The 15,891-nt window shown below is 40.4% G+C and overlaps 1 protein-coding gene across 4 annotated transcripts in view; it reads left to right on the top strand.

Annotated features, from left to right (window-relative positions):
- Nucleotides 1–15,891, top strand: part of AFG1L (AFG1 like ATPase) — a 202,094-nt gene that overhangs the window by 38,132 nt on the left and 148,071 nt on the right. For 3 of the 4 annotated variants that reach the window (XM_088840655.1, XM_055433053.2, XM_055433052.2), the window contains exon 3: nucleotides 10,594–10,645. The exons of the other annotated variant lie outside the window; for it this stretch is intronic. In XM_088840655.1, coding sequence (XP_088696781.1) covers nucleotides 10,594–10,645 — 52 coding nt within the window. The remainder of the gene's footprint in view (nucleotides 1–10,593; nucleotides 10,646–15,891) is intronic. 4 annotated transcript variants of the gene reach the window in all.

Raw genomic sequence — 15,891 nt, 5'->3', positions numbered from 1 at the left:
TGCAGTGGGTGGGGAGGCTTAGCCACTGGACTACCAAGGAAGTCCCTCTCATTGTAGTTTTGATTTGAATTTATCTAGTAATGAGCAGTGTTGAGCATCTTTGCATGTATTTGTTGGTCATCTGTATATTTTCTTTGGAGAAATGTCTGTTTAGGTCTTCCACCATTTTTTGATTGGATTGTTTACTTTTTCTTTTGACATTGAGCTCCATGAGTTGTTTGTATATTTTGGAGATTAATCCCTTCTTGCTTCATTTGCAAGTATTTTCTCTTAATGTTGATGCAGTGATATATAAAATAGGGTCACTCAATTTAGCAAATAAAAATAAAGTCCAAATAAACTTGAATTTCAGATAGTTAGGTAGGTAGTTCAGTCACTCAGTCATGTCTGACTCTTTGCGACCCCATGAATCACAGCACGCCAGGCCTCCCTGTCCATCACCAACTCCCGGAGTTCACTCAGACTCATGTCCATCGAGTCGGTGATGCCATCCAGCCATCTCATTCTCTGTCGTCCCCTTCTCCACCCACCCCCAGTCCTTCCCAGCATCAGAGTCTTTTCCAGTGAGTCAACTCGTCGCATGAGGTGGCCAAAGTATTGCAGTTTCAGCTTTAGCATCAGTCCTTCCAATGAACACCCAAGATTGATCTCCTTTAGAATGGACTGGTTGGATCTCCTTGCAGTCCAAGGGACTCTCAAGAGTCTTCTCCAGCACCACAGTTCAAAAGCATCAATTCTTTGGTGATCAGCTTTATTCACAGTCCAACACTCACATCCATACATGACCACTGGAAAAACCATAGCCTTGACTAGACGGACTTTTGTTGGCAAAGTAATGTCTCTGCTTTTTAATATAGTATCTAGGTTGGTCATAACTTTCCGTCCAAGGAGTAAGCATCTTTTAATTTCCTGGCTGCAGTCAGCATCCGCAGTGATTTTGGAGCCCCCCAAAATAAAGTCTGACACTGTTTCCACTGTTTCCCCATCTATTTCCCATGAAGTGATGGGGCCAGATGCCGTGATCTTTGTTTTCTGAATGTTGAGCTTCAAGCCAACCTTTTCACTCTTTCACTTTCATCAAGAGGCTTTTTAGTTCCTCTTCACTTTCTGCCATAAGTGTGCTGTCATCTATATATCTGAGGTTATTGATATTTCTCCCGGCAGTCTTGATTCCAGCTTGTGCTTCTTCCAGCCCAGCGTTCCTCATGATGTACTCTGCGTATAAGTTAAATAGGCAGGGTGACAATATACAACCTTGACGTACTCCTTTTCCTATTTGGAACCAGTCTGTTGTTCCATGTCCAGTTCTAACTGTTGCTTCCTGACCTGCATACAGGTTTCTCAAGAGGCAGGTCAGGTGGTATTGTATTCCCATCTCTTGAAGAATGTTCCACAGTTTATTGCGATCCACACAGTCAAAGTCTTTGGCATAGTCAATGAAGCAGAAATAGATGTTTTTCTGGAACTCTCTTGCTTTCTCCATGATCCAGCAGATGTTGGCAATTTGATCTTTGGTGCCTCTGCCTTTTCTAAAACCTGCTTGAACATCTGGAAGTTCACGGTTCACATATTGCTGACGCCTGGCTTGGAGAATTTTGAGCATGACTTTACTAGCGTGTGAGATGAGTGCAATTTCAGATAAATAATAGTATTTTAGTGTATGTATGTCCCATTCAACATTATATGATATCAGTGTGAAACTCAGATTTAACTGGGCATCTGGTATTTTATCTCATAATATAAAGTAATTAATATGGGCTAAATATGAAGTCCATATTTATATTTCTTCAGTTGTCCCCCAAATGTTCTTTTAACTATATGTGTGTATGTGAATCCAGTAATCATGTTTTACATTTGACTTTGTCTAATAAAATTTTGATAGAATAATTATCAGGTATTTACTTTAAAAATATGAACCTCATGTACAAAAGATTCTTTGTGTGAAAGTGGGCTTTCCATGTATATGCAATTAAAAACATAAATTTTTACTAAATTTAGTGGTTTGGAGTGTCATCCCCAAAATGTCTGACAACTAGGACCCCAAGCACTTGTGACATTAGCACATTTCCTTGTTGGACAACTGGCAATTTAGTCATTATGTTTAAAAAAAATTTTATAACATTGTTTCTGACAGCTGCTTTTCTTGTTATCCTCCCTTTTGATTTTGTGTTATAGTATTCTATTACTTATTATAGTAAATCTCCTAAACTTGATATGCTCTCTTGACTCATTACCTGTGAGTTTAGTTGTTTTTTAGATTCCATGTATGAGTTCATACATTGTCTTTCTTTGTCTGATTTATTTCTCTTAGCTTAATGCCTTCAGTGTCCATCAGTGTTGTCACAAATGTCAGAATTCCTTTCTTTTTTAATGGTTGAATAATTTCCCTTCTGTGTGTGTGTATAACACTTAGGTTGTTACCATTTTTTGGCTATTGTAAATAATGCTGCAATGAACAGGGAGTTGTAGATCTCTCTTTGAGCTAGTGTTTTCATTTGGATAAATATCCAGAAGTGGAATTGCTAAATTATATGGTAGTGCTATTTTTAATTTTTTGAGGAACCTGCATACTGTTTTTCACAGTGGCTGTACCAATGTACATTCCAACAGTGCATGAGGTTCCCTTTCTCTCAGCAACACTTACTTCAAGCAGGGGCTCCTCTTTGGTTGCAGTGTGAGGGTTTCTCATTGTGGCGGCTTCTCTTATTAAGGAGCATGATCTCTAAGCACATGGGCTTCAGTAATTGTGGCATGTGGGCTCAGTAGTTGTGGCTCCCAGGCTCTGGAGCAAAGGCTCAGTAGTTGTCACGCATGGACTTAGTTGCTCCGAGGCACGTGGAACCTTCCCAGATGAGGGATCAAATCCATGTCTCCTATGTTGGCAGGTGGATTCTTTACCACTGGGCCACCAGGGAAGAAGCCCTGGAGATCTTCTTTATCTTGTCCTCCTGATTATTTTGACTTTGTGTTCAGCTTGACTTATGTCAGAGTAGCAAACTGGCATCACATCTATGCAGCGTACTGCCCAGAAGACAAGAGCTCTTTTACCTGGAGATGAATAACAGAACTCCCCTTGGTTGAACTTAGTCATAAACTTTCCCCTGAAACCCTCATCTGGTTGTGGAGGATAGAGCAGGGAGTAATGACTATTCTCATCTAAAGGACATGGCTGTTGCACAGTTGTATAAGACTGTTGAGAAGAGTCTGAAAACCCTGAGGAGTACCCCTCCATTTTGTCAACAAATCTATTTCACTGGGTAGTTTACTCTGTCTCTGAACAATTCTCTCGAGCCTTCTTAGCTCCCTTCAAGCTAAACTACACTTCCCCCATCACTTTCAACAGATGTCTTCGTCTTTATAAAGAGAAAACAGAAGGCATTGTGTTGGCCCTCCTTCAGCCTCCTATATGAAGTTGCAATCCCAGAAGTCTGGGTGAATGTGAAGGAATGTGAAAGAAAGTCAGTATCTTAGGATGAGTTTTTTCTGTTTTTAGCTATCCTTCCATATTTAATTTTATTCCATTAGGTAGGAGTACAGTGATTCTTTGAATATATATAGATTTCTTCTATTGCTTAGAATATGAATAGTATTTGAAAATGTGCTCCCTGTTCTTGAATATATTCTTGATTTGTTTGGTAGAATTTATATAGATATGAAATAGCTTAAGTGTACATTAATGTTCAGATCTTTGAGAGGGGTGTGTCAAAGGGTGTGATGTTTCTTCTTTTGTGGCCCGTAGGTTTGGATAGAGGTGGGTATCAGTACATGAAGTTTGCAGTCTTCAGTGTGAGTGAGTGGGCCTTGTGATTAGGCGTGCAGAGGTGGGCAGTGGATGGGAACTCCCCTGTGCTGTGCCCTGAATCCAATAGATAAGGAAGCAGCAGAGCCTAGAGTTGGTGTGGCTTACCCAGAGTCAGATAGCTAATAAGTAGCAGAATCAGAATTTGTACCAAGATCTTTTCAGTTCAGCTCTACTACTCTTTCCTTGTGGAGGCAGGTGATAGTTTTCCACTGTCTTCCAACATCATCCTTATGCTTACTCTCTGCAGAGTCTATAATACAGTATCACTGTATCCCTATCAAAAACCCATTAGAGAAGGTGTCATGATCCTACTTCACAAATTCCCTAAGATATAGTTAATGTGACAGATTTTACAGCTGGTCACTTGAGAAACTTACATTCAGATTTCCAAGTTTTTGTCTAGTATGAAGTGTGTGTATTTTAGAGGTTGGGCATGTATCAGAGTTCTGGTAGGAAACTGTTCACAGCAGTTTCAAATAAAGACTGAATCAATAAATGACTTAGAGTTGTGGGCAGGGCGTCCTAAGGCGGCAAACAGGGCATGGAGGAGTGAAGGAGTAGCCTGCAGAGAGCTGGAGCTGTGGCACAGGACCTCATGGCTCTGGAGGGAAGCCTCTCTGCCCGAGACACACCCTGGAAGCAGGGAGGCAGCGGGACAGAATGACCAGGCTTTCTCTCCACCCATTCCCTCCTGCCTCCTACAAGCAGTGCCTCCCAGAGGCTGAACCCAGCTAGCAGCCATCCATCAAGGTTTCCCCCTAGGGTAGAGAGCAGAACATCGGAGGCTTGTTGGGGGATCGGAGCATGTGGCGCATCCCAGCACCTAGGAACTAGGCCAGGGTGGCGTGCTCTGAGACATAAGAATACATTACAGGAAATTAAAACATTGAGAAAGGGAAATTAATGGACCTGAAAAATAGGGTAAATTGTGAGAAAATATAAATTAGGAGCATGTAAATGATGTGAGTTCCTGTATAGTTATTTTGAAGAAACTGTGTGAACCTGACTCTCCCTGAATTCACTACGATGAATAAAGAACTTAGAAACTTCTTTAGGACCCATTTTACAGCCTTGTAAATAGTTTTACTGTTCTCCATTCAATCCTCTGACTTTCCCATTAAAATATAGATTTTTAATCCTTTGAAATAATTACAATAATTTTTGGAAGACTGAAATTTTATTAGGAGAAAATCAGCTTGCCTCTCCAAGTGAAAATACTTGGTGCATATAATACAGTTTAGATGGGTGATATCTAACATTTATCATTAGGGGAGTATCCATTGTGTTTATCAACTTCTTTGGAGTAAAATCTTTCATTGGAGTAAAATCTGCATCTTAAATAGTATTTATGCTATACTGCTGCTGCTGCTGCTAAGTCGCTTCAGTCGTGTCTGACTCTGTGCGACCCCATAGATGGCGGCCCACCAGGCTCCGCCGTCCCTGAGATTCTCTAGGCAAGAACACTGGAGTGGGTTGCCATTTCCTTCTCCGATGCATGCAAGTGAAAAGTGAAAGTGAAGTCTCTCAGTCGTGTCCGACTCTTTGCGACCCCATGGACTGCAGCCTACCAGGCTCCTCCGTCCATGGGATTTTCCGGGCAAGAGTACTGGAGTGGGTTACCATTGCCTTCTCCGTTACGCTATACGAGATATCTGTGATTTCACATGTTTGAGAATCTTTTTCTTTGGTACTCTATAACCATCTGTTACCTCTTTATCATCTTCTAAATGTTGCCTTAAATATAATATAAATTATCTATGTGATATATAATGTAGTATGATGGTGGTGGTGGTTCAGTCGCTAAGTCATGTCTGACTCTTGGAACCGCATGGACTGTAGCCTGCCAGGCTACTCTGTTCATGGGATTCTCCAGGCAAGAATACTGGAGTGGGTTGCCATTTCCTTCTCCAATAATGCAGTATAATATTTGCCAAACTGCTTTTTCAAAAATACATTCAGTTCAGTTTAGTTCAGTCGCTCAGTCGTGTCCGACTCTTTGCAACGCCATGAATCACAGCACACCTTGAATTTCACTGATTCAGCGCATGTTGATTATATTCTGACTAGACCATGGACAATTTCTGTAAATTATGTTCAGTCAAGTTCAGTTCAGTTGCTCAGTCATGTCCAACTCTTTGCGATCCCATGGACTGCAGCATGCCAGGCTTCGCTATTTATCACCGACTCCCGAAGCTTGCTCAAACTCATGTCCATCAAGTTGTTGATGCCATCCAACCATCTCATCTTCTGTCATCCCCTTCTTCTCCTGCCTTCGATCTTTCCCAGCATCAGGGTCTTTTCCAGTGAGTCAGTTCTTTGCATCAGGTGGCCAAAATATTGGAGTTTCAGCTTCAGCATCAGTCCTTCCAATGACTATTCAGGACTGATTTCCTTTAAGATTGACTGGTTTGATCTTGCAGAGCAAGGGACTCTCAAAAGAGTCTTCTCCAACACCACAGTTCAGAAGCATCAACTGTGCGGTACTCAGCTTTCTTTATAGTCCAACTCTCACATCCGTACATGACTACTAAAGAAACCATAGCTTTGACTAGATGGACATTTGTTGGCAAAGTAATGTCTCTGCTTTTTAATATGCTGTCTAGGTTGGTCATAACTTTTCTTCCAAGGAGCAAGCGTCTTTTAATTTCATGGCTGCAGTGATTTTGGAGCCCAAAAAACTAAAGTCTCTCACTGTTTCCATTGTTTTCCCACCTATTTGCCATGAACTGATGGGACTGGATGCTGTGAGCTTCGTTTTCTAAATGTTGAGTTTTAAACCAACTTTTCCACTCTCCTCTTTCACTTTCATCAAGAGGATTTTTAGTTCTTCTTCGCTTTCTACCATAAGGGTGGTGTCATCTGTTTATCTAAGGTTATTGATATTTCTCCCAGCAATCTCGATTCCAGCTTCTGCTTTATCCAGCCCAGCATTTCACATGATATACTCTGCATATAAGTTAAATAAGCAGGGTGACAGTATCCAACCTTGACGTACTCCTTTTCTTATTTGGAATCAGTCTGTTGTTCCATGTCCAGTTCTAACTGTTGCTTCCTCACCTCTGTACAGATTTCTCAGAAGGCAGGTCAGGTGGTCTGGTATTCCCATCTCTTGAAGAATTTTCCACAGTTTGTTGTGATCCACACAGTCAAAGTCTTTGGCATAGTCAATAAAGCAGAAGCAGATATTTTTCTGGAACTCTTGCTTTTTCAATGATCCAATGGATGTTGGCAACTTGATCTCTGGTTCCTGTGCCTTTTCTAAATCCAGCTTGAACATCTGGAAGTTCATGGCTCATGTACTGTTGAAGCCTGGCTTGGAGAATTTTGAGCATTACTTTGCTAGCATGAGAGATGAGTGCAGTTGTGCAGTAGTTTGAACATTCTTTGGCATTGCCTTTCTTTGGAATGAAAATTGAACTTTTCCAGTTCTGTGGCCACTGCTGAGTTTTCCATATTTGCTGGCATTCTGAGTGCAGCACTTTAACAGCATCCTCTTTTAGGATTTGAAATAGCTCAAGTGGAATTCCATCACCTCCATTAGCTTTGTTTGTAGTGATGCTTCCTAAGGCCCACTTGACTTTACATTCCAGAATGTCTGGCTCTAGGTGAGTGATCACACCATCGTGGTTATCTGGGTCAGGAAGATGTTTTTTTGTATAGTTCTTCTGTTGATTCGTGCCGCCTCTTAATATCTTCTGCTTCTGTTAGGTCCATGCCATTTCTGTCCTTTATTGAGCCCATCGTTGCATGAAATGTTCCCTTGGTATCACTAATTTTCTTGAAGAGATCTCTAGTCCTTCCCATTCTGTTATTTCCCTCTATTTCTTTGCATTGGTCACTGAGGAAGGCTTTCTTCTCCATCCTATTCTTTGGAACTCTATATTGAAATGGGTATATCTTTCCTTTTCTCCCTTGCTTTTAGCTTCTCTTCTTTTCTCAGCTACTTGTAAGGCCTCCTCAGACAACCATTTTTCCTTTTTGCATTTCTTTTTGTTGGGGATGGTCTTAATCACTGCCTCCTGTATAATGTCACAAACCTCCGTTCATAGTTCTTCAGGTACTCTGTCTGTCAGATCTAATCCCTTGAATCTATTTGAATCACAGCAAAATATGTTGTGAGGAAGTAATCAGTTGCTGTGACATTGCCAGTTACTTTATGCAAAAGTTGTTTTCAAAAGATTTCTAATACATAAAATGTACTTAGAGATTATTAGGTTGTATATAAGTTTTCTAATTTGAAGCTGTTTTAAAATTACTGAGGAACATATTGGTTTTTTCCTGGAAAGTTGAAAATAGAATAACCAATGTATAAGAATGGTTCATGTAAGATATTAAAACAAGACAAATTAAGAAGTTTTGGCAGGAGTAGTTTCTTCTTTCTGTTGAGATTTAAGAATAGATGGAGAGTTAATTTGCAGAAGAACACAGGGAAGGCATCCAGTTGGCAGAATCAAAGCAAAGCAGATTCTTTTGCCTAAACTGTGGTGAAGGTTCTTCTGGAAGGGGCTGATGAAGTCAGGGGCTGGATTTATAGAGAAAGCTAAGAGACAGGAAAGCAAGAGAGGTTTCTGAGCCTTACCGGAGTGAATCCACATATTAAAAAATAAAAGCATTATTTTATAATGTTTTATAAGCGTTTATAAAGATCCTGAAATCTAGCTTTTGCAAATGTTCTCTGTCAAATTATCTACTGCTGTGGTTGGTGCTAAATGGCATAACCTTTGCTTCCTTCTGCTTTTGTTGTTGCTTAGTCATTAAGTCATGTCCGACTCTTTGGCACCACCAGGCTCCTTTGTCCAGGGGATTTCCCCGGCAAGAATGCTGGCATGGGTTGCCATTTCCTTCTCTAGGGGATCTTCCTGACCCAGGGATCAAACCTGCATCTTCTGCTTTGGCAGGTGGATTCTTTACTACTGAGCCACCTGCTGCTGCTAAGTCACTTCAGTCGTGGCCGACTCTGTGCGACCCCATAGACGGAAGCCCACCAGGCTCCCCCGTCCCTGGAAGCCCCCTTTTCTGCTTTTATTCTTTCTGCACTCTCTTGTACCTGGCTCACCTTCGTTTTTACATAGGTGTCTAGGGAACTGTCATGGAGTTTGAAGGTTACTCTTCTAAGTGGGACAAAATTTAGAATGGTAATTTGGGTTGATAATGTCAGACAAAGAGAAGTTCCATTTTGTTTCTTTTTTGAAGCCTTCATCTTCCTGTTTTGGTCTGTACTTGATTGCTTTCTTGTCCTGCTTGTGCCACTGTGGTTCTAGAGCAACTCTATCTTATCAGGGTGTTCTTCCCAGGATCCTCTGTATTTCATGGAGCCTAGGTGTTCATATTTCTGTTGGGGAGGATTTTTTAAGACCCTGTAAATATGGAATGTCAATTTCCATTTTCACACTTGATGGTTAGATTGGAAATCATTGTCTCTCAAATTTTACTCAAATTTTATCAGTTTTTTATGACTTGTCTCTATCACCTCCCTCCTCCACTGCCACCTTGGATGTTTGTAAGATTTTCTTTATATTCCTTGTGTCAGAAATTTCAGGATTGTGACTTGGTGAGTGAGAATGAGCTAAGTTGCTTCAGTCGTGTCCAACTCTTTGTGACCTCATGGACTGTAACCCACCAGGCTCCTCTGTTCATGGGATTCTCCAGGCAAGAATACTGGAGTGGGTTGCCATGCCCACCTCCACAGGATCTTTGCAACCCAGGGATTGAACTGGTGTCTCTTATGTCTCCTGCATTGGCAGGCAGGATCTTTACCACTAGCACCACCTGGGAGGCTCTTGTGACTTGGTATGGGTCTTAATTCCCTCATTGTGCTGGACACTTACTCTGTCCTCCTCATCTTGAAAGTTCATCCTTCAGATCTGAAAAAGTCTTAGATAATTTCCTTCTCTCTTTTTTAGCTTTTCCCTTTCTGGAATTCCTTTTGGCTAGCTCTTGGACCTCCTGAATTAATCCCATAATTTTGTTATATTTTCCATCTTTTATTGTTACCATTTGTTTTATTTCTGGCATTTTATTTCTGGTACTGTATGTTAAATTTCAAAGTACTCTCTTCTGTTCTTAGTATTCCTTTTAAAAATTGCATTTTTTTCTTGCTTTATAGTTTTAATAACTTATTTTCCTCAGCATATTAGTTATACTGGTTACAGTTTTATTTTGAAGTTTCCTTTTGCTGTCTGTGTAATCTCTGTTTCCTCTGTGTATTTGCTGTGGTCTCCAACTTTTGTAATGAGAATTTTTTTTTTTCCTTCCAATTTCTATTGATTCTAAGCTGTCAAATCATTTTAGTGTCATTTCAGATACTAATGAGCTGATTGAAGGCTGTATCTTAAGAGATTTGTTGACTAGTGTGCTTTACTGTAAGGTGATCTGATAGGCATCCCGTTCTTTCTTTGGGTGAAACCAACACACAAGTGCCTTTTTTTCTGGAAACCATTTAGTTTCTCCATAAAAAGTCTTTCGATCTCTTGGTTGCTGGGAATGAACTAGGCTGTCATTGTTTGGGGAGCCCATTTGCAAAAGAGTGGGACGAATACATGGTTAGTAAATGGTGAAGGAGGTGTAAACTTAAGTTGTGTGATTTCAGAGCTTTGCTCTGAGCTACTGATTCTTGCCTTCTATGTTAAAATCTAAGTGGGACATTCATAGCCTTTACATCAAGTTTTTTGTACTTACTGTGTGCAGTAGCCTGTTTCACTCCTACATATAGCTTGGTTAGGAACACTATGTGTATGATGATATTCATTTATTTCCACATTGGAGATTTATAATTTGTTCTTAATTTGCAGCTTTTTTCAAGGAGCAAGCCTCCAAGGGGCCTGTATGTTTATGGAGATGTGGGTAAGTGTTTTAAAATAAGTTTTAAGTGGTCTGAACAAAAAGTTTCCTAGCTTTCACTCAGCGATAACTTCCATTTCTATCTTTCAACCCACCACCAGCAGGAATAGGATGGGGTGAGGCAAAATAGGGGAGAGGAGAGGATTGTAGATTTCTTAGTTTTTACTTTTATTTCTCATGGGCTGTGACTGTAGTTGAAGGCATGATTAGTTAGCATGTTAAGGTGCAAACATTGTTTTAATGTATAAAGTCAGTCGATCTCCGTGACAGAAATCACCTCTAGATAGGTTATTTAATAAATCAGAATCTCATTGCTCTGTGCTATTTGACTCAGCTTAATAACTTAAAACAATAAGTTGCTCATTTTTACTTTTAATTTCCACTAATACTTCTACTCATAATCTAAACTCTTGCCCCTAATTTAGTTATCTTTAGTATAGTGATGACTGCACATTCTAAACATATAAGTGGTAACATTTCCTTCTCGCACTTCCAGTCATTGGGCACGAAGACTCATTTTCTTGGAAACTTTGTGAACTGTCAGTTTCTGTAATATGTGGGCATGCTCAGTCATGTTCGATTCTTTGCAGCCCTGTGAACCGTAACCCGACAGGCTCCCCTATCCATGGAATTTTCCAGGCAGGAATAGTGGAGTGGGTTGCCATTTCCTACTCCAGGAGATCTTCCTGACCCAGGGATTGAACCCACATCTCTGGTGTCTCCTGCATTGGCGGGTGAATGAGCCACCTGGTAAACCTTTCTGTAATAGATTTTCCTAATCAGTTGGCTTGCTTCTTCCTTGACTGCATTATTGATGAAGTTGTCTGTTTTCTGGCTTCAGTTTTCCTTCAACCAAATCCTGTTGTTCTAGTCCTAAACCTTTCCGTAGTTATCCACCTTCACTGATGTCATGAAAGTGGCTCTTCTGTCATCTGGCCTTATGGCTTGTCAGTCACTTCAGTTTTAGTCCTTGACTGATCAACAAGCTTCAGACTCCCCTGTAGCCATAACAAATTTTCATTGTGAGGAAGTGGTGGCAGAGGTTTATTATCTTAGTAAGAATTTTAGGATAATAGGAGTTGGATAAGCAGTTACACTGCCTTAAAGGTCAGACTGTTCTTTTCTTTTCTTGGTCGTCTCTCTTACTCTGATGTTTAGTAATTCCTCTAAATGCCTGTTTTACATTTATAGATTTAGCAAATGTAATAAATGATTATTGTTCAGTTTTTAAAAAGGGAATGATAGAGATTCCTGAAGTCCTTTTGTATTTCTTTCTAAATTATTAAAAACATTTTTATTGGCGTTTAGCTGCTTTACAATGTCATGTTAGTTTCTGCTCCATAGGAGAGTGAGTCAGCTCTACCTACACATATATCCCCTCTTTGTAACTGCAGAGCATTGAGTAGAGGGTCCTGTGCTTTGCAGTGGCTTCTCCTTAGTTTTCTGTTTCATGCATCAGTTCAGTTCAGTTCAGTCGCTCAGTCGTGTCCGACTCTCCGCGACCCCATGAATCACAGCACGCCAGGCCTCCCTGTCCATCACCAACTCCCGGAGCTCACTCAAACTCATGTCCACAGAGTCGGTGATGCCATCCAGCCATCTCATTCTCCGTCGTCCCCTTCTCCTCCCACCCCCAACCTTTCCCAGCATCAGAGTCTTTTCCAGTGAGTCAACTCGTCGCATGAGGTGGCCAAAGTATTGCAGTTTCAGCTTTAGCATCAGTCCCTCCAATGAACATCCAGGATTGATCTCCTTTAGAATGGACTGGTTGGATCTCCTTGCAGTATAATGGACTCTCAAGAGTCTTCTCCAACACCACAGTTCAAAAGCATCGATTCTTCGGCGATCAGCCTTCTTCACAGTCCAACTCTCACATCCATACATGACCACGGGAAAAACCATTGCCTTGACTAGATGGACCTTGGTTGGCAAAGTAATGTCTCTGCTTTTTAATATACTATCAAGGTTGGTCATAACTTTCCTTCCAAGGAGCAAGCGTCTTTTAATTTCATGGCTGCAATCAGCATCTGCAGTGATTCTGGAGCCCAAAAAAACAAAGTCTGACACTGTTTCCACTGTTTTTCCATCTATTTCCCATGAAGTGATGGGACCAGATGCCATGATCTTTGTTTTCTGAATGTTGAGCTTCATAGCAGTGTATATATGTCAGGCCCAGTCTCCCAATTCATCCCATCCACCCTTTCCCCTCTTGGTGTCCATACGTTTGTTCTCTGTGTCTTTGTCTCTATATCTGCTTTGCAGGTAGGTTCATTTGAACCATTTTTCTAGATCCCACATATACGTGTAAATATGATATTTGTTTTTCTCTTTTAAGTTCTTGAAACTTGTAGATTTAAAAAATGTGAAAGAATCTCAAACTATTCTTTTTCTTTGTTCATCAGCTAATTGATATTTCTGAGACCAATGTATGCTTACTTAGCATCTAATTTATATCAGGTACTTGATCAGGTTTATGTGTCTGCACCTTTGGCTATCGCTGGGCGATCTCATTTTTTTGCCTCTTTGGAGAACATTTACTTCCTGTACCTTTACTTTCTTGTTCAGTCATTGCTAAAATCAGAATCTTTGTTTCCCCTGTTATTTTAACCACTTAACCATAAATGAAGATGGTTAGTAAAGCACAACTGTTTCCACTTCTGCAAAAGGACTTAAAAAAAAAAGCACAAATATGGAGGTTGTTGGGTTTTAGTTTTGAAAATACAACCATATTCTAATACATTGAAGGGAGGTACAATAAACATAATTCATCTGAATGAAAGAATTGGAAAAGATGTGATAACATGCTATATTCATGTTATCATGAATAGGCTGGATGTGTGGTAATCTTTGGCTAGGCACATCTTCATAATGTAGAGAGGGGAAGAGAAAGGAATTCTGAAACAGGAAGTGAGGTGAACATTTTAGTGGCTTTACTCTTTAGTTTAGAATTCTTACAAAGCAGATAATAAAAGATAGGTCAAATTTTCATTTTTGTGGGGCTTGCTGGCTGGGAGAGTAGCCTTGGAATGTCTTCACAAGCTCTTATTCTTTGTTATTTTTCTTTTTTAGACTTGGGAAACAAGTATTCAATTTTAAAGAGACTTGATGGAAAAGATGTCTGTTTTATAGCAATCCCTTTTCCTCTCCTTATTCCTGCCCTTGGCTTGGGCTCTGTTATACCCACTTCACTCTGCTCTTATCTTCATAGGTGTGTTGAGATAATTGATCAGGTAGGCTAGGGAACCCCAGGAACATTGATATCATCATGGTTCAATCTTGAGATGTTTCATTAATAAAAAGCTTATTATATCTCATGCAAAAACCAAAGGCTGCAGTAGTAGTATTTTGTGGCTTCATTCTTATCCTACAACTGGCTTTCTTACAGCAAGGTTTCAGCTCTAGACTAACAGAATGTGTGATATGACAGGGTTAATGATTTCTCTCGTATATTAGAAGAGAATAAAGTCCCTTTTTTGCAGTCTCCTGGTTTAACCTCACCTTTAATTTTACCAGTGGAAAGGTAGACTGGTTTTAAGGTTAGGTGTTGGAAAGCAAAATTCTGCTGAGTGGGAGGCAATGATGGAAGTACAATAAGGAGCACTTCCAGCTCCTTCTGTGGGGGAGTTGGGGGAGGAGGGTGTCAGCTGTGAAAAGGGCACCACTAGAGGGGGCTCTTGAGTAATCATTTTTGGCTTCCCAGCTATGGGCTTAAAAGTTAGAATTTACTAGAGTTTACATGGCTTCCCAGGTGGCACTAGTGATAAAGAGTCCTCCTGCCATTGCAGGAGATACGAGATGCAGCTTTGATCCCTGGGTTGGAATGATCCCCTGGAGAAGGGCATGGCAACCCTCTCCAGTATTTTTGCCTGGACAGTTCCATGGACAGAGGAACCTGGTGGGCTACAGTCCATAAGGTTGCAAAGAGTCCGGTGTGATTGAAGCGACTTATCACGCACAAGAGTTTAGGTTTTATAAATGAGTCCCCTAGTAAGATTGTCTTGAGAAAATTACAAGGTTTTATTTAGGATTCTGTAGATGCCAAAGCAAAATTGTGAGGTAAGGGAAATTTAGTGTTGGTTGCTTCCCTACTTTTCCCCAACATTCTTCCAGTTACTTGACAAATAAGCACCTGCCTTGTGCCAGGTCGTCTGATGTTTCTGGAAATGTCATGGTGAATGAAAGCAGACACAGCCTTTGCTCACTCAAGGTTTACAAGCTGTGTCAATGGCTTTTTGGGATGTGATGCACAGTCATTTACTTTACATCCTGAGGTAGTATAGCCTTGGGTGTGTGCACACCACACACATATAAACTTCTTTATCCTGTAGGATTTCCTATAACCTGGACATTGCTGATGCACACTGAAGTGTGATGTGAGTCTTCCAATTTTGTCTTTTTCAAGATTATTTTGGCTATTCTATTGCCTTTGCATTTCCACGTTCATTTTAGAATTAGTTTGTTCATTAAAAAAAAAATCCTGATCCTGGGATTTTGACTGGGAGTATGTTAAAAATCAATGTCTACAGAGAATTGATAGCTTAAAATATTGAGCATTCCAATCTATCAGCATGGTATATTTCTTAATTTTAAAATATTTTCTTTAATTTCTCTCAGTGGTGTTCTTTAGTTTGTAGTACAGAGGTCTGCCATGTGTTTCGATAAATTTATTCCAGTGACCAGTGTTTTCTGTGTTTTCTAATGCTACTGCAAATGGTTGTTGTTGGTCGTCGCTCAGTCGTGTCTGACTCTTTGTAACTCCATGGACTGCAGCACGCCAGGCTTCCCTGTCCTTCACCATCTTCCAGAGCTTGATCAAACTCATGTCCATTGAGTTGGTGATGCCACCATCCTACCATCTCATTCTCTGTCATCCCCTTCTCCTCCTGTCTTCAATCTTTTCCAACATCAGAGTCTTTTCTAATGAGTCAGGTCTTTGCATCAGATGGCCAGAGTATTGGAGCTTCAGCTTCAGCATCAGTCCTTTCAATGAATATTCAGGATTGATTTCTTTTGGGATTGACTAGTTAGATCTCCTTACAGTCCAAGGGAATCTAGAGAGTCTTCACCAACACCAAGTTCCAAAGCATCAATTCTTCAGCGCTCAGCCTTCTTTGTGGTCCAACTCTCACATCCATACATGACCACTGGAAAAACCATAGCTTTGACTAGATGGACCTTTGTTGGCAAAGTAATGTCGCTGCTTTTTAATATGCTATCTAGGTTTATCATAGCTTTTCTTCCAAGGAACA

The sequence above is a fragment of the Moschus berezovskii genome, chromosome 10, assembly GCF_049115385.1.
Source record: "Moschus berezovskii isolate FMDL1 chromosome 10, NW_MosBer_1.0, whole genome shotgun sequence".
In the NCBI taxonomy this organism is placed as follows: Eukaryota; Metazoa; Chordata; class Mammalia; order Artiodactyla; family Moschidae; genus Moschus; species Moschus berezovskii.
Note: the sequence above shows the minus strand (reverse complement) of the source record. Positions and strands in the feature narration are given on the sequence as shown.